General features: G+C 42.4%; 1 protein-coding gene across 1 annotated transcript in view; it reads left to right on the forward strand.

Moving 5' to 3' along the window:
- The first annotated feature begins 953 nt into the window (after positions 1-953).
- Positions 954-20,714, forward strand: part of CAPN9 (calpain 9) — a 30,029-nt gene continuing 10,268 nt past the window's right edge. Inside the window, exons 1-13 of the mRNA XM_003204038.4 lie at positions 954-1,308; positions 7,015-7,084; positions 7,504-7,622; positions 8,081-8,214; positions 8,814-8,982; positions 9,476-9,559; positions 9,820-9,905; positions 11,945-12,022; positions 15,961-16,121; positions 16,801-16,958; positions 17,621-17,829; positions 18,616-18,652; positions 20,147-20,227. Of these exons, the coding sequence (XP_003204086.1) occupies positions 1,096-1,308; positions 7,015-7,084; positions 7,504-7,622; positions 8,081-8,214; positions 8,814-8,982; positions 9,476-9,559; positions 9,820-9,905; positions 11,945-12,022; positions 15,961-16,121; positions 16,801-16,958; positions 17,621-17,829; positions 18,616-18,652; positions 20,147-20,227 (1,599 nt within the window). The 5' untranslated portion in view covers positions 954-1,095. The remainder of the gene's footprint in view (positions 1,309-7,014; positions 7,085-7,503; positions 7,623-8,080; positions 8,215-8,813; positions 8,983-9,475; positions 9,560-9,819; positions 9,906-11,944; positions 12,023-15,960; positions 16,122-16,800; positions 16,959-17,620; positions 17,830-18,615; positions 18,653-20,146; positions 20,228-20,714) is intronic.

The raw sequence follows: 20,714 nt of genomic DNA on the forward strand, positions 1-20,714 counted from the left end.
GAATATACACTCTGAGAAAACTTTGCTCAAAGCACTGCTGTGAAAAATAGCAGAACAGAAAGGAATTAATTCTGTTTCACCTAATTGCTCTCCATAAATCATCTTTGACAGCAAGCTCTGACTGGTCCACCAAAGGGCCAATTAAAGAAAAGGGAGGCTGAGCAGCGTTTCTACTCAGGGCTGTGTTTTGTATTACAGGAACTGTAATTTGTTCTGAGAGGATGGCATCTCTTGCCTTTCAATGCATTGAGGAGTATCCATGCCTGTTTGTCTCTGAAACCTTGCCATTATTTCTTCAGATCATCCTCAATACTGGCATCCTCTCTAGGACAGCGTTTTGCTGTCTAATGTGAGAATTGATGTGGCTGGCAGCAAAAGCACAACAGGAGATGAACAAGGTTGTGAAACCCTGAACTCAATGGCAAGTAAGCATGTGTTTGGTTTTAAAATCCTGTGTTACAGAGGACATGGAACTTCTTAAATGCACAGTCCAATAGGATCCCTCCCTTAGTTAAAATCTCCTACTACCTGCCCAGCTCTGAACTCTCTGCATCGGCTTCCACCACCTCAAACATGGAGCCAGCCCTTGCACATCTCAGCCCTGGTGTCCTTCAACATGATCAACACCTGGCTGCAGAGACAGCCCCACCATTGGGCATGCCAGGTTTTTCTCTAGTGTGGGATGAAAATGGTGATCTTGCAGTGTCTGCCGAGGCTGCACCCTCCTGCAGCTCCAGTTTCACTCCAGTGGCTCGCTGCCACGAGGGCTTTCCTCAGGAGCTGCATACCTTGAAGTCAGCAGCCACCTCCTACCTGTCCCCACATCCTCATTGGGGCAGCCGGGAGTGGTGCCAGGCCCCGGGTGGGCCCATTGCCATCGGGTGGGCACAGCAGCCCTGCCCCAGGGAGGGTCTGGCACCACCTTCCTGCTTCCACCCCAGCAGCTGGTGTGGCCGGACCAGACGCTTTCCGTCTCTGTTTGCTTTCAGGGTGTTCATCATCTTTCGTGCTGTTCAGAGCTGCTCCCGCTCATTTCTTCCCTTGTGCCCTACTCTGCTAGACCTCAGCCCACTGCACTTCTCCCTTTTGGGAACCATGCCCTACCTCCTCCACAACTCAAAGCCAAGGCCACCACCGCTGCCACAGGAAGCACGTGCCACCCACAGCTCAGGGAAGGGCTACCAGGAGCTGAAGCAGGAGTGCCTGCGCAGTGGCTGCCTCTTTGAGGACCCTGACTTCCCTGCCAATAATGCCTCCCTCTTCTTCAGTGAAAAGCCACCGATTCCCTTCCTCTGGAAGAGGCCTGGGGTGAGTACACAATGTCCACTCACCCCACTGTTCCGTGGGATCGCTGCTACATCCAGCAGTGAAATGTGATGTCTGCTTGGGGTGCTTTTGTGAGGTCTTGTCCTCTCGGCAAGGAACAGAGCTGGAAGGTTTTGCCCAGCAGATTTGCATGTTGCTGGCTTACAACTGCAGAGAGGGGTGGAAGGGTAGGGATTCTGTTGTAAATGCTAAAATCTTTCATAAAACATTGCAAGTGTTTCTGAAGCACATAACTTTTTAGACTATCCTGAAAAATCCCATAATTTGTCCATTTTCCCTTGCTCATCTGAAGGCCTTTGGTTTTTCCATTTTAAATATTGTATGTAGTTTTCCTTCTGTTCTGCCTCCTGTAGCTTAATGTGCAGCCACACTTAATGTGCCCATGTTTATGTAAATACATATACAACTTCTAACCAGGCTTCTCTCCTACATTATTGCTAAACAAAAGTAGTGTAAAGATGAAAATGAGAGGGCATGGAAGGAATTAAAGGTAAAATGCATCATGGTGATGTGATAACTATCTAAACAACAAGTGTTCTTAATGCAGGAAATTCATAATTAAGGCTAAACAGGAAGAAAGAAAAAAAAAACTTTTCACTTTTAAAAATGAGAGATGCTTCCTTCATGAAGCACATACCACAGTCACTGAGCCATTCCGCAGTAGCCAAGGGCTCGATGAGTATCTCTTAATGCATCTTGCATAACAGTCATTAATAACACAGTGATAGCCTGAAGCTTCACCAGTCACATGCTCTCAGATCACAAACCCATCATCACCCCAGGTTCCCGAGTTTAACTAGTGGCCACAGAAAATTTGTAGCTAATTTCATTTCTTTGCTAATGCTTGACATTTATTCTCTTTTTCCTTCATAGTCTGAAAGCTTCTCACTTAGTAGATAGCTTACCTTTGTCGATAGTGATAACGAGCGACAAAGAACAAAAGAAGCTTAAAGCTGGGTTCATATTTTAGCTTCACTTAATCCACAAGAAGCATTCAAATGCCTTAGTGTCTGATAGCTAATGGAGTGCCACTGCGGTGTTATTAAAGCCATTACTCCTCAACAAGTTTCAGCTATGAAAACCCAAGAGACGGCCCCAATAGCACTGATGCCATCTTGCCTGATATTGCCCTGAAAGACAGGTAGGCTGTGGGCTGCCCCAGGAGCAGGCTGGAGGTGTGAGTTACCTTCCTCCAAAGTGTGACTGGTAGCAGCTGAGAGCTTCTGTATCCCTGTATGTGGTACTCCAGGACAGTAGAAGGTTGTACTCTGCCCGTTGTACTTACTGCTCTCAGCTTCTGGGTATTTGTAAGCTGAAGTGGAAATTTTTCTATGATGAATAAGTCATCTGATACAGTCTCTGCCTTTACGCTCCAATTTCCACTATGCAAAAAAAATAATAAATAAATAAATAAATTGAACTTCTGTGAGCAGCACAGCAAGAGATACAGCTCAGGGGAGGCTTTGAGGGCCCAAAAAAGAAGGTTAAACTCTCCTCTAACTCCTCAGCATTTAAGCTGAATTATTTTCATCTCTATTAGCCATCAGTATATTTATACACTTACAAGTATAAATATTTACATTATAATTATGTTTATACTTATATATACTTACAGCAGTGAATACAATCACTGTAACATTATTTTGAGTTAGCGTTTTGCAGGTGGAGTATGAGTCTTTAGCAGGTGCTGGGTTGGTATCACAGCTCAGCTGGCCAAGCTGTGTGCCTTGGCAGTATGAGCCCAACAGCATCTCCCCTGCGTGTGGGTATCAGAGCTCAAATTGCTTCTTGGTGACTGGTTTTGCCTGCTTTACTTACCAGTGTTTTGTACTGGCTTCATTGAAGCGTAGCGTAGCACAATGCATGCAGGTAATTGCAGGGCAAATAATGTTAATCCTCAAATTTGCCTTGATATAGTTCAGAAATGGGAGTAAAGGCTCTCTCTTTATTTTCATGTGCACAGACCTTTGCACACAATGTGAACCAGACCCTCAGCCACCCTAACTCTATAAGTCTTCAACTGCAGTGAGCTGCACCAGGGGAACATCTAGATTTCTACATAAATCTTAAGTGCTCGGAGAGTCAGAAAGATATTTAGCAGTTTAGTTTGGTAATCCCTTGTCATTGCAAATAAAATTTTTGAAATTAGGCCTTAACAAAATTTCAGAATAATATTAAGAATAAATTACCGTTTTCTTATTGCATTTCTTTCCTTCCCTTGTTAATTTATATCTGAATTCAACTGTTAAACTGGTATATCTGTCATTTATTTCTAATAGCTCGGTGTCTGGGAAAGCTAGAGACTTGTAAGATGAAGAATGAAAAGCCAGAAAAGGAAGTCAAATATATTTTACCCGTGGTCTATAGGAGGAATTAATAAGGAAATTATCCTAATATAAACAGCCACTGGTCTGACAGGAACTATAAACAGACAGAGAAATATAATAACAAAAAATAAGGCCCCATCAAACAACCTCAGCTTTTCTTAGATCTCCACGTTATCTCCAATATGTGACAGAGACCCAAGGGATACCATTTATCTTCCAGTAACTCCAAAGAAACATAGACAGCAGGAGAGGTACAGGTGCCTCCTTTCATCTCCCTGAGCATTGTCCTGTCCCTTCTAGGCAACACCCTTCTGCAGCGAAACCTTGAATTGCTATCTGCTGTGCATGAACGCAAGGCCTAATTTGGGCTTTGTCCTTTAATGTTCTGAATGAACTGATTAAAATTTATACACTACACAGACTGAAAATTCCTTTAAGAATATTTTTATAACTTCCACTCATAAAACTGCAGTGCTTGGTTTTCTTTTGTGTAGCAGAGAATGTGACACAAGTCCATTCAAAGTCCTTTAAATTCCTTTTCATTGATTTTCATTTGTGCTTGCTTTAGATACAGAGATTGAAAACATTTTCCCATTTGTTAGCTGTAGAGCTGTGTAATAGGCAATGAGCTAGGAAAGACTCAAAATGCTCAACAGCATTTATGTCTGTGTCAGTGTATCTCAGTATCTCTGCTAACACAGAGTTTCTTGGTAACTGCTAAATGCAGTGCTTGCTGTGAAAATCACATTCCCCAGGAGCACTGGTGCTAAAATAAGGCATGTTCTTAAAAATCATCTACGTTATCAGCCATCACAATACTCATGTCTAAAGGCAATGAGCTGTGCTTTTATCACTCCCGTTCCATCCACACATGACTGGCTGTATTTAACAAGCAGGTGGACCAGGTGACAGGGAGGTGCTATTTGGTTTCCCTGTGCCAGGTACACTGGGGATATAACCTCACCACCACCTCCTCCATAGCAAAGGCAAACAAAATATGCAACCAGCTTCCTGCCCAAATGGTGCCTCGGTGGGACTGGCTTTGTAGGTGTTGCTTTCCGCTTCTGTGGCTGCGTGCCATTTTCCTCAGCCATCTAAGTGATTCTTCCCCTCAGCTGTTAGAGTTGGCTCATTGGCTTCTGAAGGTGTGTGCTTCAGTAGCTAAAACTGGCAGTAGGCAGTGAGGATTGTTGTCCAAATAAAGTGTTAATGACAGGAGAGTGCTGACTTGCCCCTTTTCTCTAAGGACCACTCTCTCCAACACTGAAGTCACAGAAAGCCACTTATCAACTAGTGACAGCCAGGTAAGTTCATGCATAAGTATAGTACCTGGATCATTTTCACCCTCATCATAGCACTCTGGCAAGGATGGAATACAATTCATGATCTGTCAAGCTCCAGGTGCTATGGGAGAGTCCCTGTTACATGATGGACAGGGATGTGTATTTTCTCTGAAAGACTGGGTCACCCATTGCTTGTCTTAAATGTGAGCTTTGAAGAGGATTCAGGATAGCCGTTGCCTTAGAGCAGCACTGTGGGCTCTGAGCCATGGACATCCAAAGCAGAAAGCTTAAGCTGCTATAGCCAGGGTCATTTCAAACACATTCACCAGTGGTCTGCAGATGTTCCTCTCTTCCCTCCTGTTTGTCCAGTCCAAAGAGAGTTTTGAACACTCAGACCCATATAAAGGCTTTCAGCAATATGGAGACAGGCTGTGTGGATCAGCACAAGCTGCCCATCGGAGGGTGACTTTGCCAAGAGAAGCTTACTCATCAACAGATAAGTCACGGCTAACTTGCTCTTGTAAGCAGGGAGGTGGCTGATGTGATGAGCTGCATGGTTTGCTATAATGCTGGTCATGTCTTCTGGGCACAGCCACCTCACAGGAAGTGGATGAATACAACAAAATGTATTGAGAAGGCGTGAGGAAATGAAAAACTGGCACTGGCATGCCTTGGCTTGGCTCACTAGACAATGTTTGCACGTTGCCCATTATGGAATTACAGCATGATCTTTTCATACTGCTGCTGCTGCAGTAAACCTGCTCTGACTGTCCAAAAAACACACCTGTGCTTTTTGTTTAAAAATGTTTAGACATGATGCAAGTTGTGTGCATCTTAGCTGAACTCTCAGGCATGATATTTGCAAACAGCCAGCTACTCTGTCCAGTAAATCCACTGTTCCCTTCAGCATCAGTACTAGTCCATTACCATCTGCAATGCAAAAAAGCACTGCATAACCTGACAGACCAAAAAGTCAGGCTTTGGGGCATGCCCAGGCTTTGCTGCCAAAGATGAGAGCAGCAGTAGGGATTAACTGGGTCACAGCCCAGGCTGCAGTAGCAGCCCGTGGCAGATATTTCATGGGAAGTGTAGGAAGCTGAACAAAACTAGCTGTATCCTACCCTGATGGCCTCGCAAAATGCACTGATATGAACCAAGAGTAAATAAATTTCCTTATGGACAACTGCACAGGTTAAGTGATTGAATGAGCTCTGCTGTTTTTCTTTCTTCTTTAGTTTGCCTTTTTTTGGCAAACTGATGGTTAAATAAAAGAACTTCATGCAACAGGTCTGCAGTAGGATATCAGGAAAATCTGATTAATTACAAGAGAATTCTTCCAGTAGTATATTACATGTTATCTTCCTCCCTTACCTATTCAGTTCAATCCAATTTACAGTTCATTGAAAAGGGGAGGGGGAAGGGGGGTTTTGCCACTTTTGTGGGTTTACCACTTTAAATTTTCTATCCTGCTGAGATACTTGAGAATTACTTTAATGTCATTATGATCACATACTCCCTCCAACTTCTGAGCACACAAGGGTGGGTAGTGTTAAAAAACAACTCCTAAAAACCAGCTCTATAAAACAAACAAGCCTGGAGTCTATTTTTTTATTTCCTTATTTGAGAAGGAAATAGAATATACAGTGTTTGACAACCGTAAGGCCATATTATGTGCAGGTAAATACAAGACATAATAGTGTGTTTGAGGTAAATTGCCAGTTCTAGGGTTTCTTTTTCAGCTGTTGGGGAAAAAAAAACAAGCATTAGCCAGGCTTGTAGCTTAACTTTGGGATTCTGGACCAGGATGTGCTATGTTTTAACAATTGCATATGGGTGAACAAAGAATGCCAGCCTTTCATTAGCAGCCAACTAATTAGAAAGAAATGAGGATAGCTAATTCTTTAATTGCCCTACATTACAATTAATTAGTACGGATTCCCCATCTAGTTCTTTGTGGTGGCTACACTGCTCAGGAAAACATGGTTCATATGCAGAGTGCTACACATCTGGGGTCAGAGTGACAGCGATATTTCCTGGCATGTTTTCAGTCATTCTGTGTCTCACTCCCATTCTTCCAGGACATTGTCAAAGATCCCAAGTTTATCCTCGGAGGAGCCACAAGAACTGACATTTGCCAAGGGGATCTTGGTGAGTGATTCCTCTGCAACCTGTGTAGAGCAGGAGGCATATCTTCACAAGTGAGGGGATGTTGTCCCTCCTGAGCTGATAGGAGCAGTCAGGCTGGAGTCACCTCCCATGCTGACATTGCCCAGAACCTTGTTGGTGGCACACTTCCATGTTTGCCAAGGATCATTCTGGTGCAGTGGGATTCAAGGCCAAGGAAAGATCACCATGCAAGTATACTGGGAGCCCAAAGGAGCTTTTCATCCCCTAGCACTTCCCAACTGCACTTGCTGGTCACAGACACTTCCTGGAGACACACAGGATCACTTTTCAATGGGGATGGCAGCTGTCTGTGACAACATCTCCCCTCATCCCCACAACACCTTCTTTTCCTCTCAAATGGAAGAAAATGAAGCTTTTTCTTTCCCCTTCTCGATTCACAGGTGACTGCTGGCTATTAGCAGCCATAGCTTCTCTGACACTGAATGAGAAAACACTAGCAAGAGTAGTGCCATTGGAGCAAAATTTTGGGCCAGGTTATGCTGGGATATTTCACTTCCAGGTAAGATGAACATCTGGCACAGCATGATAACATTTCTAGTCAGTTGATTGTTGCATGTTGTGTCTTGCTTTGTGGTGGGGCTGTCACTCATTCCAGAGGAAACGACAAAAAGTGAGATTGCTGAACTCACTTTGCTGTTTGCATTTTGAGGAACAGCCTCTTACAGACATATACACAGCCAGTCTCTGTGAAGAGAAATACGGCTTTATAAATCATTTCTTATTTTCCCCCCTAACCTCTCTTAGGATATAAGGTGCTAAAGATGAATCAAGAGTTGAACTGTGTCCTTCCTTCAGACCAACATAGCATGGCTTAGTGGGAATAGATGGTTTATCTTTGACCTCTGAGAAAGCCTTTGATTGGCACTAACTTACACTTAGAAGCACTGGAACACCAAATTCTTATGCTCAGGAAATGACATGCTGGCAACCAATTCACGTTCCATCCTTTCTAAATAGTTTTGGCAGCACAATGAGTGGCTGGATGTTGTGATTGATGATCGATTGCCCACCTTCAAAGACCGGTTGGTATTCGTACATTCAGCTGAACACAATGAATTTTGGAGTGCTTTACTAGAGAAAGCCTATGCCAAGTAAGTCTGGTATACCACACTGTACATTCACAGTTCATTATTTGTACATACATTCTACACTATCTGTATATACATTATACACAATGCAAGCTAACAGCTTCTATCCTGTTTTTCTTCTTCTTATTATTATTTGCTGCTGCCATGATCTAAAGATATTATGTCTATCCTTTTTGAGCTCATCCATCTTCCATCAGATCATTAGATATAATCTGACATTACAGCAGTAGAGTCCTACTGAATCCTACCATTTGTGTCACTGCTGATAATCAAATGATGGTTCTGGCTAATTCTAGATTTTTAACTGAACTGGGAGATAGCTAGCCACTGATAATGCAAAGATATCAGCCCTTGCCAACCTGATGACTGGCACTAACAAAAGAAAAGCCCCAGCCTTTAAGATACGGAGGATCAAATGAATTAAAAAGGAAAGAACAAGGAAAGCAGAAGGTTCCCAATACACCTCACATATCTCCTGGGTGCGTTCTGGAACACCTCTCTTGATCTGAGTGCCCTTGTTGTGATTTTATACCTCTGTGAGAAAGCTCTCACACATGGATATCTTCAAAGTTTTGAAAGCATGTCTCACGTGTGTTTTCCAGGCTGAATGGCAGCTATGAGGCTCTGAAAGGAGGCAGTACAATAGAAGCCATGGAAGATTTCACTGGGGGAGTGGGAGAAATGTATGAGGTTAAAAAGGCTCCTGGCAATTTCTATGAAATCCTAGAGAAAGCTCTGAAAAGATCATCAATGGTGGGCTGCTCTATTGATGTGAGTAAGAAATGGGTTCTGATTTTCTCAGCTTAGTTTTACCATTTCTGCATTTAAAAATATGCACTGGATATGCACTGGACTCTGCAAATAATAGCTATGAAGTAATATTAATGCAATCCCTAGTTTAAAAGTTGTTTAAAAGAAAAGAAAATTCAGCACATTTCATCAGGTGATGGCTACGGTATTTAAGGCAATAATGACATTAGAATGAGTACATGGGGAGAGTGAACTTTATTTCCTGGCTGGAATCACCTTGTTTTCCCTCAGAGTGCACAGCGTTCCAAAAAAGAAAATCACACAGCTCTAAGGAGTTCCCTTTCAGAGGGGACCATTGCACTATCACTGCCTGCATGGAGCAGAAAGACAAACTGCCTGTTTACAGTGTTGTTTAGTTGCTGGTCTTCCATCTGATTCTTGGAAGGGACCAAGTGGCACTGCTTGCAGTCTCACCATGAAAAGAGATATATTCACATTGTTTTCCATATTGCAGACCAGCAGTGCTGCCGAGTCAGAAGCCAGGACACCCTTTGGCCTCATAAAGGGCCATGCTTATTCTGTAACTGGCATTGATGAGGTACGTTCCCTCTGGCTTTTGTTAGCTGTGCGGGGCAAGGAGAAGTTTGGTCAAAAGATAGAAGAGTGCCTTCTACTCCTAAGAGATGGAAGCAATTATTCTGCGGGATTTATCCGAATTCCCATCCATCTTTCCCTCTCACGTCTCCTGTGCACCTTTAGCCTGCCTGTTACACCAACTTGTCCAACTTATGCATGCTGGAGAAGTCCTGCTCCTTAGCTAATGACACTCAATATTTTCTCTGCTTCCTTCTACTGCAGGTGAGCTATCAGGGCCAGAAAGTGCAGCTCATAAGAATAAGGAACCCTTGGGGACAAGTGGAGTGGAACGGGCCTTGGAGTGATAAGTGCGTGCACTGTACCATATACATTCACCATACAAAAAATCAATCTGCTGCTCTACATCTAGCTTTCTGTAGATGCAGTAGTTTCACAGATAATTAAATTAAGGATTTGCATATGCTTAACAATATTACTATCACACTGCCTGTCATCCTCAATATTTTTCAGGGCTGCTCAATTAATGGGACGCTGTCCAGATTGTTTATCCCCTAAAATAAAGTATTAGCAAAAATCATGCATTAATATAAATAGGATAAGTGAATTTTAAGACACTCCCCAAAGTTATATGTTTGAAGTGATGTTTTTTTTTATACAAGCCTGTTCCTGTAGTACTTGTAACACAACATCCATACTTAATCTTACTGTAGATAAAATTAAAACTGATATTGTGTCACCCCTTCTAGTTACAATTATGTTCTGGGTTTCTAAACATTTTAGGAATAGGTCACCTTGAGATGAGATTTAAATTGGACATAAGAAAAAAAAAATTTTTTATGATAATGTTGGTAAAACACTGGGACAGGTTGACCAAAGGGTGGTGGGTGTCCAGTCCTTGGAGACGTTCAAGGTCAGGCTGGTAGGCAAACCCTGTTCATTGCAGTGGAGTTGAAGTAGATGACCTTTAAAAGTCCCTTCAAACTCAAATGATTCTATGATGATTCTATGATAAGATAGTTAGATGAGACTCTCTCCTTGTGGTGCCATTCAAAGCTGTGGGAAGACACAAAAACACAGTAGGATTGATCTGAAAAGCAGTCTGCTTCTGCTACTAAAAGTAAATGAAGTGCAAATAATACAAAAAAAGAAAAAGCATATAGTAAAAAAATAGTAACATATCTCCCCTCCAACAAGCAGTTTTCTAATTTATTCTTATACATATAAATCTCACTTCCTTTTTATTTCTTTTTCTTCTACTGAGTTTTTTCTTGTTTAAACAGATGTCACAGAGAGGAGCCATAACCTGGCTGGGCCTTTAAAATTGCTGAGACTTCTAGTCCTCTCTAGCACTCCTTTGAATGCAAATCAATGAAATATTTTTGTATAATCTCAAATCCTTTGTTTTATATGAAAAATGTAGATAATTGGCACATACAGTGAGTGATGAAATCTCAAAAGAACAAGGAGGTTCAGATCAGGACAAGCATCTGCCAATTCAGGTTGTATATTGAAAATGCTGTCCCTGTAAAACAGATCTCTGATTCTGTGCTTTGGAGGATTTCTGGGATTCAGGATACCAGAGCAAAGCTTTGCTAAGGCAGAGAGTCTCCCAGGTCAATGCAGTAATCTGCATTAACTTCTTGCAATGATTGCTGGAATTGAAAACCTCACAAGAGGTGCCCTATGCATGTTATCAGGTTGGAAATGCATTAGGGCATTTCCTGTTTTTTAATAAAAGTTTTAGTAGATTTTTGTTTGGTTTTGATCTGCTGCAGCTGGAGACGTAAAGATAAATAAAAAAGAGGCAAGGATTTTATCTGCAATCCAGCTAATTCAGCAAATCTCTCTGTACAGGGCAAGGAGCCTATTTGGTTCCCATTCAGTCAACTTTGTTGAAATGTCTGTCTACGGATGAAAAACAGATTTTAAGGAGGACTGTGACTTACAAAAATCTTGGTGTTACTGACTACCACATTTTACCTAGCTCCAATGTCTGGCAGCAGTCCCAGTGCTGAGTGCAAAGAATAGTTCAGGCAGGATGATCTCGGGGAAGTCTAGGGATCTTTGTCCCAGTCCTGCTTCAAGGTATGTTAGCTGAGTCTATACCACTAGGTGAAACGGTAGTAGGGTTCAGGAAATCTTTTAAAGGCATCCATAGTTGTGTGTGCTGCTCAAAGAAAACATATCTGGGAGAACAGCAGCTTGCTGATGTGCCAGACAATTGTTCTGAGTGAGGAGAAATTAAATGCAATATACCTTGCTGGAGTTGTATTCAATTACTGGAGTTGGACTTGATGACAGAGTTGGATTTGTGATCCGTGTGAATCCCCTTGCAACTCAGAATATTCTATTATTCACAGTATATCTTAATTTTATTTTCTTGCAGCTCTCTAGAGTGGCGTTTGGTCAGCCCATCGGAGCAGAAGCGCTTGGCTCAGACAGTGCTGGATGATGGAGAGTTCTGGTAAGCCACAGGGTTCAAGTGTGACTCCGGTCAGAAATCAAGGCATAAGTGATCAAAATGAATGATAGGGAAGAAATGTGAATGATCAAATGCTCAGTTTCCTCCTAGGAGAGAGCAGGTACTACATGTTTCATGTGAGTACATGTGTATTTTATTAACAAAAAGTGTTTTAAATATCAGTTTAGTTAATGATATAAGCATATTTCAAATACTATGTGTCTCCCATGGCTGTAATATCCTTTAAATCCCTAACAGGAACACAAGCACACAAGGGAGCATTGTTCTGCACTGTATTAGCTATGAAATGCCTTCAGGGTTGATGTTAGTCATACACTGGTAGAGAAGGGAGCGCTTAGAAGCAATGCTACGTTACAGAAAGTACAAGAACACCAGAATATGTGTGAAATGATGGAAAGATTTAAGAAAAGATGAAAAGAAAGGGGGAAAAATATGGTACCAATTTCTTTAGAAGTGTGAAGTGTTCTTCATGCCAAATTCCCTATCCCAGACAGAGCAGATGGCTGACTTGCACAAGATTCCCTTTCCCACCCTACCCCATGTCAGCCATGCTATGGTCTATGACAGTGTGTCTGGTCATATTTTCCGGGACCAAATGCTTATCTCTTTTACACAGAGGTAAATCTAGAGAGGTGTTCAGCAGCAGTATTCCAAATCTTTCCCACAAGTTAACTTTAGGCCTGACAAGTGATAGATAACGAAGAGCATTTGGTCACATAAAATCATTAATCCTACACTTTGATAGCTCCTGATGGAATTAGGACTAGTGACTGATCCATTACTTAAGCATTTTTACATATGATGTTTTTTAGTTATTTTATTTATTTAGTTATTTAATTATTTAGTTATTACTGATAGCTAAGTACATCCTCAGAAGGTCAGTAAAATGAATGAGATTCAGCATGCCCAGACAAATGTTGGTCTTCTTCATACAGCATCTCAGACACTGAGAGCAGAAACAAAAGCCATTGGGACTGAAATTTTCCGTGAAGGTGTTAAGTGGACAGAAGTCATATGTAAAATATAATAAATTGTTCCAAAACCAGTCAGACAAATTTGAGACCAGTAAACTTTCCACCTAGTTGATCAGACTTATTTGTCCTGATGCCTTTTGACTTTTGTGTATTTCTCTAAGAAGTGTTTGTCTGTTTGCCCTTTCTAAGACACGCTTTGATGGCTTTCCCATCAGGATAAGTATACAGACTTTGCATGATCAATGACTGTGGTATATCCCTAAAGACACTGAAGTGGTCAGAGGAGGAACAAGAAGAAGAGAGCTACTTCTCACCTGCTTTCAGTTTGTTTCTACTGCTGATGCAGTTTAGATGAGGAGATGGAGCTTTAGTATTACTTCTATAGCTGAGGACCTTCAGCCAGCCTGTTCACCAGGACTTCTGCTGGTGACTTAGCTTGTCTCCCTGGAAAGCTGGAGTGATCTTTGTGAAGTGTTTTTAAACCTGCTGCTAGAAACAGTGAGTAGCAAAGTAATCAGGTCTTCAGGAGTTCAAAACATGTTCTCCGTGACGCACATTATCATTGTACTTAGTAAATAACATTAGGTGCACTGGCACTTTTCTTGTTGGTGACAACCAATTTCTACTGAAGTAGACCTAATGTTAGGTAATACAGTTAGAGAGCTCAACAAGTATTCTCTTTGTATGTCATTTCTTAATGTGTCTGCAAACTGAGAGGAAGTCCAAGAAACCTACTGTACATTCCTGAACAATTTCTGTAATTGTGCTCCAGGTTTTGGACCCAGCTTATTTTATGAGCTGACTGCACAAAAAGCAATGGTCATTTCTCATGCACACACTCATTTTTGTTAAAATGAAGCAGGGGAAGCATAAGAGGAAATACTCCTGTTTATTCTCATGTATTGTGTTTGGTTTCATGCTAGGTAGAACAGGAAGGTTAGGAAGGGAAATTTGACCAAAAGCTACAGGACTTTTAAAGGAAGATAAGTGTTGTTTCATCACAGTGGCTTCACTCAGTCCAAAAAGGCAGCACAGTTGTGAAGTAGTACGCAGGATAAGGCAGCCAAGGTGGGCAAAGTCATCTCATAAGTCCTTTTGAATTTTCTGTTCTTTGAGCTGAAGAAAATTTTCATGGTAACATGCTCAGGGCTGCTTACCTCATTAACTGTCCCAAAGGTATTTTGTCAGTATTTTAGCAGTAAAGATCTGTCTTGTCATGGCATATGAAATGATTCTACCAGATAGGAAAAAGATATCCTACTGTTGACTAAGAAATCAGCTTCTAACTTGCCTTAGTCTCTTCCCTTCTAAAATCAGAGGCTTGGAGTCTTCTCTTGCCTTCACCAGTGGAAATTTAGGACAGCCCTACAGAAGTCAAAATAGATGTTTTATCTCTTAGAAGCCAATTCTTATCCATAAAGTGCAATTTCTTCATCTACTTTGCAGCATGCTTCCAGAGAACCCCAGATTGCCTAGAATGGCCAGGAAATTAGAGGCAGAGATTTTGCTATACTGCTCCTGCTATAGTGTACTGAGCACCATAGTAAGAATTAACAGAGCCTGTGGCATGCAAGGCTAGCAATATATATGAGCTGACAAGAAAGAGGAAAAATCCCAGGAATGCAAGTTCTACTGTTTCATCCCTCACTGAAAAAAATGTTGTAAAATGGCCCATAGCAGGTGTAAATTATTGACACCATAGACACCCATTTCTTATACAGAAGAAAAATGGAATATGATCTATCCAGTGAGCTGCACTGATTGCTAGCTGGGTCCTATCTGCCATTAGGACAGATATACATATGGTCTTGAAGAGCTTTTACTTTCCTTCTATTCCATTTTTGCTGTTATGCATTAGTCACAGGAGAAAAAGGATAGCTACAGGAATTTGTGTCAGGAGGGAGCAGTTTTTCTGCTCAGTCCCTTTGCCCAGGACAGCACACTATGCACTATGCCTGCCTCCAGCTGTCCCTTTTCCTGGCTATTTGCTCAGCCCTGAATACTCAGCTCCCCAGTCAGAAAGTTTGTCATTTCTTTTCCAATTTACTTGCTAGCTAAAATCCCATGAATTATCTGCTTCTTAGCATGCTGAGTAGGCTAGGTTTGACCAATCCAACACAGAAACTCAGAAATGACTGTATTTTGGCATTAACTTTTCCCTTTCAGTGATCATGTATATGTATCCACCTTGGGTTTAAAATGCATATACTGCAATCTGTGTGACACTCCAGCAGTGTCTGTATCACCTTCAAGGGCTGGCTGGTGTCTTTACTCAAGTCCAAATTTTTATTGCCCCTCTGCTTGGTGCATGTTTTTGCTAAGACAAAGTCCCAGGCATCCATAATAGAGGAAAGGGTGAGAAACTTGAGCCAAAGAACCTTACCAGAGGCGCAAACATTATTTTAACTGCAGTGTGGACAGGCTAGCTGTACAACAGCCTGGCTAATCCATCACAGTGTGTCACTTGTAGTGCTGCCATGTGGCTGGTGTTGAATGCACAGATGATCTGTAGGGAAACTTGGCTCCTATATGAATGCCTGCCATCCTTTGGTTGGTTCTCTGTCAGTATGGATGCAACTCAGGATTAGGATCTGGAAGTCCAGGGAACAGAGTTGGTTAAGTATTTCTTTCCACACCAGTGTCTCTTTACTGTATCATACACTCAACTGTAAACGAATAAAATTGGTGGAGTAACAGTGTAAAAAGAAAGGTGTAAGAGATGTCAAAATCAGACTATGACAATAGGGTTGTTTGTGTTTCGCACCACAATGAATTAGAGCTATCTTCTTCCTCTGTGGGCATCCAGCTTATCTCCATGGTCACTGGAGCTATTCAAATCCATGTGAGCTGAAAGTCTGGCCCTGGGACCCAGGCGTGTAAGTTCTTGTCTGGGCATCCTTTGCTGAAGTGAATAATTGTCCATTAATTCCCATGTCTTTCACTTAGGATGAAATTTGAAGACTTCACAGTGCATTTTGATAAAGTTGAGATCTGCAACCTGACTCCAGATGCCCTGGAAGACAGCACTGCCCACAAGTGGGAGGTGACCATCCATGAGGGGAGCTGGGTCCGGGGGTCCACAGCAGGAGGATGCAGAAATTTTCTAGGCAAGTAGATATTGCTTTGAAAATGAAAAACAGGCACAGAAGCCGTCAGCCTCTCTCAGACACCTCTCCTGTTACGCTAGAGCTACAACTGTGGAAATAGGACAGGCCAGCTGAGTCTCAGCTTGTAGAAGCCAGCCAAAGGTACAAATACAGTCCTACTTGAGACTTGGGGTAAAGGAACTGCTTTCTTTGCTCTCAAGTTTGTTGGATCTGATTTCTCTCTCACTTACATTTGTACAAGCTGTACTAGCTCTAAATAAGTCACTTAAAATGCAGCAGTAAGTGTAAAATGAGACAAAATTCCAGCTCAGCCAGCATGTTTATGTGGCTCTGAAGTAGCATTGTGGATCTGAACTGTTACTCCATATTGGCACCAGTAGTATGGAATCATTGTAACTATGTGAACAAAATCCCAGCTGACAGCTTTATTTAAACCACAGTAACTTAATAAAATATCAGCCCTAAAATCTTTTCTACACCTAACTCCATGAAGGACTTCAGGATTTGGCTAATTTTCTGCAGAGCTGAGTGGAAAGAAGCATGACAACTAATGGAAAAAAATAATTTTGAGCAAAACCTCAGCTTAATTGTCCTCTTTGTTTACTTTTTTTGTGTGTGTGTGTGTGGTTGTGGTATTATTCTGAGGCGAGAAATGTTCTGGTGTTCTTTACATTGGCAGACACTTTTTGGACAAATCCACAAATCAAGCTGCATTTGACAGAGAAAGACGATGGTCAAGATGACTGCACGTTCATAGCAGCACTGATGCAAAAGGATCGCCGTAAACTCAGGAAGCTTGGTGCTGAAATGCTAAGCATCGGCTACTCCATTTATGAGGTGGTCTATTGCTTTTACAGTGCAGTAGCCACACCAGCAATATTAGCATCTTTCTCCAGATTTGTAATCCTGCCAATCATCAGATATTTTTAAGGCTCTTTCTCCTAAAATACTCTTCTTGGTTACATCAAACCCCATGGAGAATTTTGATTTGGTTAGGATGGAGTCCTTTCAAAGGAGGATTTAGGAGTCCCATGGATACCCAGGGTAAACTCCTCAGCCCTGTAACTGTGTCATCCCCCTGCCCGGCTCCCAGAGAGGGGATGTTGCTTCTTGTGAGCCTCTTGGGGCTCATCGTGTACAATGCTTCCTGTCCCTGTGTGAAGTTTGGATTAGAAAATCTTTTGAGGCATGTTCTCCATCCAGAAGAGGACCGTGAAATCTCATTGCTCTGGGACACCTCACCTGGGATTGTGATCTTTAATAACAGGAAATGTTTATGAAAGAAGACAGTGTCCTAATGTCCCCTTAGACTGTCCTCTGGGTGGGAGAAGACAGGTCCTTGCCAAAAAGCATGAGCTAGGTTCTGCGAGTGCTTGGACAAGGGGGTGACAATCAGGGTTGCATTGTGTCAGGCAGAGTTTGGTGTATGACTGGGAAGAGGGCGGGGATAGCCCTCAGTATACCACAACCAATGCAGTGCTGCCTTGAATCCCCTCTAGAGCCCTGGTGGAGATGAACACTTGAGCAAAGACTTCTTCAGGTACCATGCCTCCAAGGCCAGGAGCAAAACCTACATCAATTTAAGGGAAGTGTCTGACAGATTCAAGCTGCCACCAGGTGACTACATCCTTGTTCCAACCACATTTGAGCCACACCAGGAAGCAGATTTCTGCCTGAGAATCTTTTCAGAGAAGAAGGCCATCACTGAGTAAGTCAGCAGAAAGCAGCAGCCCTTTTGGTACTCTCCTCTGCATGGGGCTGCCAACTCCTGGGAAGGGTCTGGATGTTGGGCGCCCAGTCCTATGATAGAGCCCTGTTGTGGGAATCTCCTGAGGACTTTTCGCTTCTCTGCTATTTTTATTTGCTTAGTAAGGAGAAAAAGGAAAGGTCTGAAAATGGGCTTTTGGCCTGCAGCATGCCCTCCAATGTGAAGCTGAACTTGGTCAAGGCTCATCTGCTCGGTTGCTTTCAAAGTGGTTGGGAAAAATCCATCTGCAGATTCCATTTTTGCTAAATCTGGCTATTCTGGAGAGGAGTGTAGGAGGTGGAGAAATATGGCTTGCCATGGTGAATCCAATGGAAGCTTGCAGGGAAAAACTGCTAGCTGCCTTCTGCTGTTCAGTATTATGTGGCTGCAATAGTGTTTGGTTCCTCTTTGTTTCCTCACAAAGTCTGCCCGCATGACAATTCTGTATGAAAAAAAACTGAGGAAAAAAGTACACAATTAATAAGATTAATTCTTTTGCAGACAGCATGCATAGAGGCTATGCCCTCACTGGGTCCTGCTTAAAATCTATTATAACAGCTCACGCCAAAATTTGAATTGTGCAAAAATCTCTCTGATTAATTTTGTCTAAACATAAGTAGTTCAGTAAGAAAAAAATGCAGTTTTATCTTTCACCTCTGGAAAATGTAATGAGCAAGCTTGTGCCCTTTCCACCCCAAGCAGACACTGAACATCTTCAGATACTGAATAAGGTTTTGTTTTCCGCAGGGATCTGGATGAAAATGTTGCCATTGATCTCCCCGAGGTAAGTCTACAGAGTTAAAATAGCAAGAGGATAGCTCAGTGTAAGCCAGCTCACACTGCTTTTACTGTCTTTGGCTAAAACACGTTCATTTCCCAGGAATGTTCCACAATTGCCAGCTTTGTGTGAGTGACTGAAGCATTCAGTTCTGCTGAATATGGTAAAAGAGCTATAACAATCAAAATCACAGTTGTTATACTTCTGCAGCTGCATCAAGGCAGAGTCAGATAGACCAGAGGCTGCTATCAGCTACCACAGATGCACTGAAAGTGCAAATTTAGTTAGCATGGGGTTGCACGTGACCTTTTGTATCTGTTCGAATTCTGTTTATAGTGGAAAAAATAAAAGGCAATCGAATTTCCACAGACCTACATTTGTTTTGAATACAAACCTACCACTATCCACAAGGGCTTGGAAGGAAAGGCTTGGTAAACGTGTTTGCCCAGGGAAGCGATTAAATTCTTTTTATTCCTGAATGGCCTGACCTGCCTGCTGAGCACCAATTGCAGGTGAATCCAGGTCAGCTCCTGTTTTAGAGTTTCCCTGCAGCTGATTGTGGTGTGAATTCCTACGCAAACAAGCTAAGCCATGATTCCATGTGAATCTCTTTATTAGAAACCTTCTCCAGAGACCAACTAGCAAGTGTACCCCTTCGTTTCTAGGATCTCAGGGCCATGTTCAGGGTCAAAGTAAATCTGTCCAGTATCATTAAAGGAATGCACCCAAACCTGAGCAGTACAAAGTGAGGAACAGGCATTTGGTAAAAAAATAGACGTAAGTGACCAAGCAGTGTTGAGAGGGTGACAGCATGCTAAATATCACCTATATTTTATCTTCTTTATGTAGAGAAAGCAAAGCTCAATTATTTGCATTGTTTGCTGTGCTGTTGGTTGCCTTCCTTTTCCCCAGTGTTTGGCACAAGAACTGCTCTCTGTTTGCATGGTCACCACAGCCATAGCAATGGCCTGACACTGTGCCAAACACTGCATGTCTCACTGGCAGACTGAATCCTGGGCTCTACACCCTGCAATGATATTGAGGCTCTCAGTGGACTGAAAATGCATAGGCATGCAATGGCCCTGGGTGAAGTGCTGAGATGCAGCCACCTCTAGTTAATGCCATCGAGAGGGGTCAGAAGTCCCTGGATGATGTTTCTGGAAAGAGCTTCCTTGAACGAGGTAGTTCAAGGACTGTGGAAGCAGAGTGGTGCAGGGTGAGATGAGACAAGAGGCATTTTCCAGTACAGATGGTTGTGGTTTTGAAGTAGCCAAAGCAATGGCACACTATGTAATCATCCAGGAAAAGGAAATGAGGGATGAGACTCCCCTCAGAAAGCTAGATGCTAGGAAAGCCTGAGGTTTGCAGTCAAAGCAAACAATGCTCAAGAGCATGTACCCTTTTGTAAGATATACTATGGTCCCCTGATGCAAAGAGAGACTGTGTGCAGGAGAAACACCACGTTTCACATACAGTTTCTTACTGTGATTGATACTGCAGCCTCCAAACCCAACCCCAAGTCCACAAGAAACTGAGGAAGAAAAACAGTTCCGGGCACTGTTTGAGCAGATCTCAGGAAAGGTGAGTGCAAAATCTTTGTGTGTCATGACAACACGTAGGAAGGAGGAGAGAGTTCTGCTTCCTCCCAGAGCCAAATGAGGCAAAAACCTTGCGTTCTGGGGGCAGTGTGCTTAGCTGTAGTGTGTCATTTAGGCACCAGATGTCACCATGCCTTATACTTAGATGGAGAAGGGCACAGTTCCTACTGAGCAAACAGGAGGTTCAGAACTAGAACTCAAGTCCCGAGGGAGCCTATATGGTTCAGTGTCCACCTGCATTTTTCTTTCTCACTGAATCAATGGTTCCATCTTAAGATTGCTTGCAGACAGCCTCATGCACAGTAGCACTTCTGTATTTTGCTAGCTCTTTGATTTTTAGCCTTTTCTGGGTTTTGTATGATTCTCTTTTCCTGAGGTGCAATGAAGTGCCGGGGAATGGGATGATATTTTCTGAGGTTTTTTATATGTTTTATTCTACAAACACTCAAGCACCAGATGCTTCTTTCTTT

The sequence above is a fragment of the Meleagris gallopavo genome, chromosome 2 (genome assembly GCF_000146605.3).
Source record: "Meleagris gallopavo isolate NT-WF06-2002-E0010 breed Aviagen turkey brand Nicholas breeding stock chromosome 2, Turkey_5.1, whole genome shotgun sequence".
In the NCBI taxonomy this organism is placed as follows: Eukaryota; Metazoa; Chordata; class Aves; order Galliformes; family Phasianidae; genus Meleagris; species Meleagris gallopavo.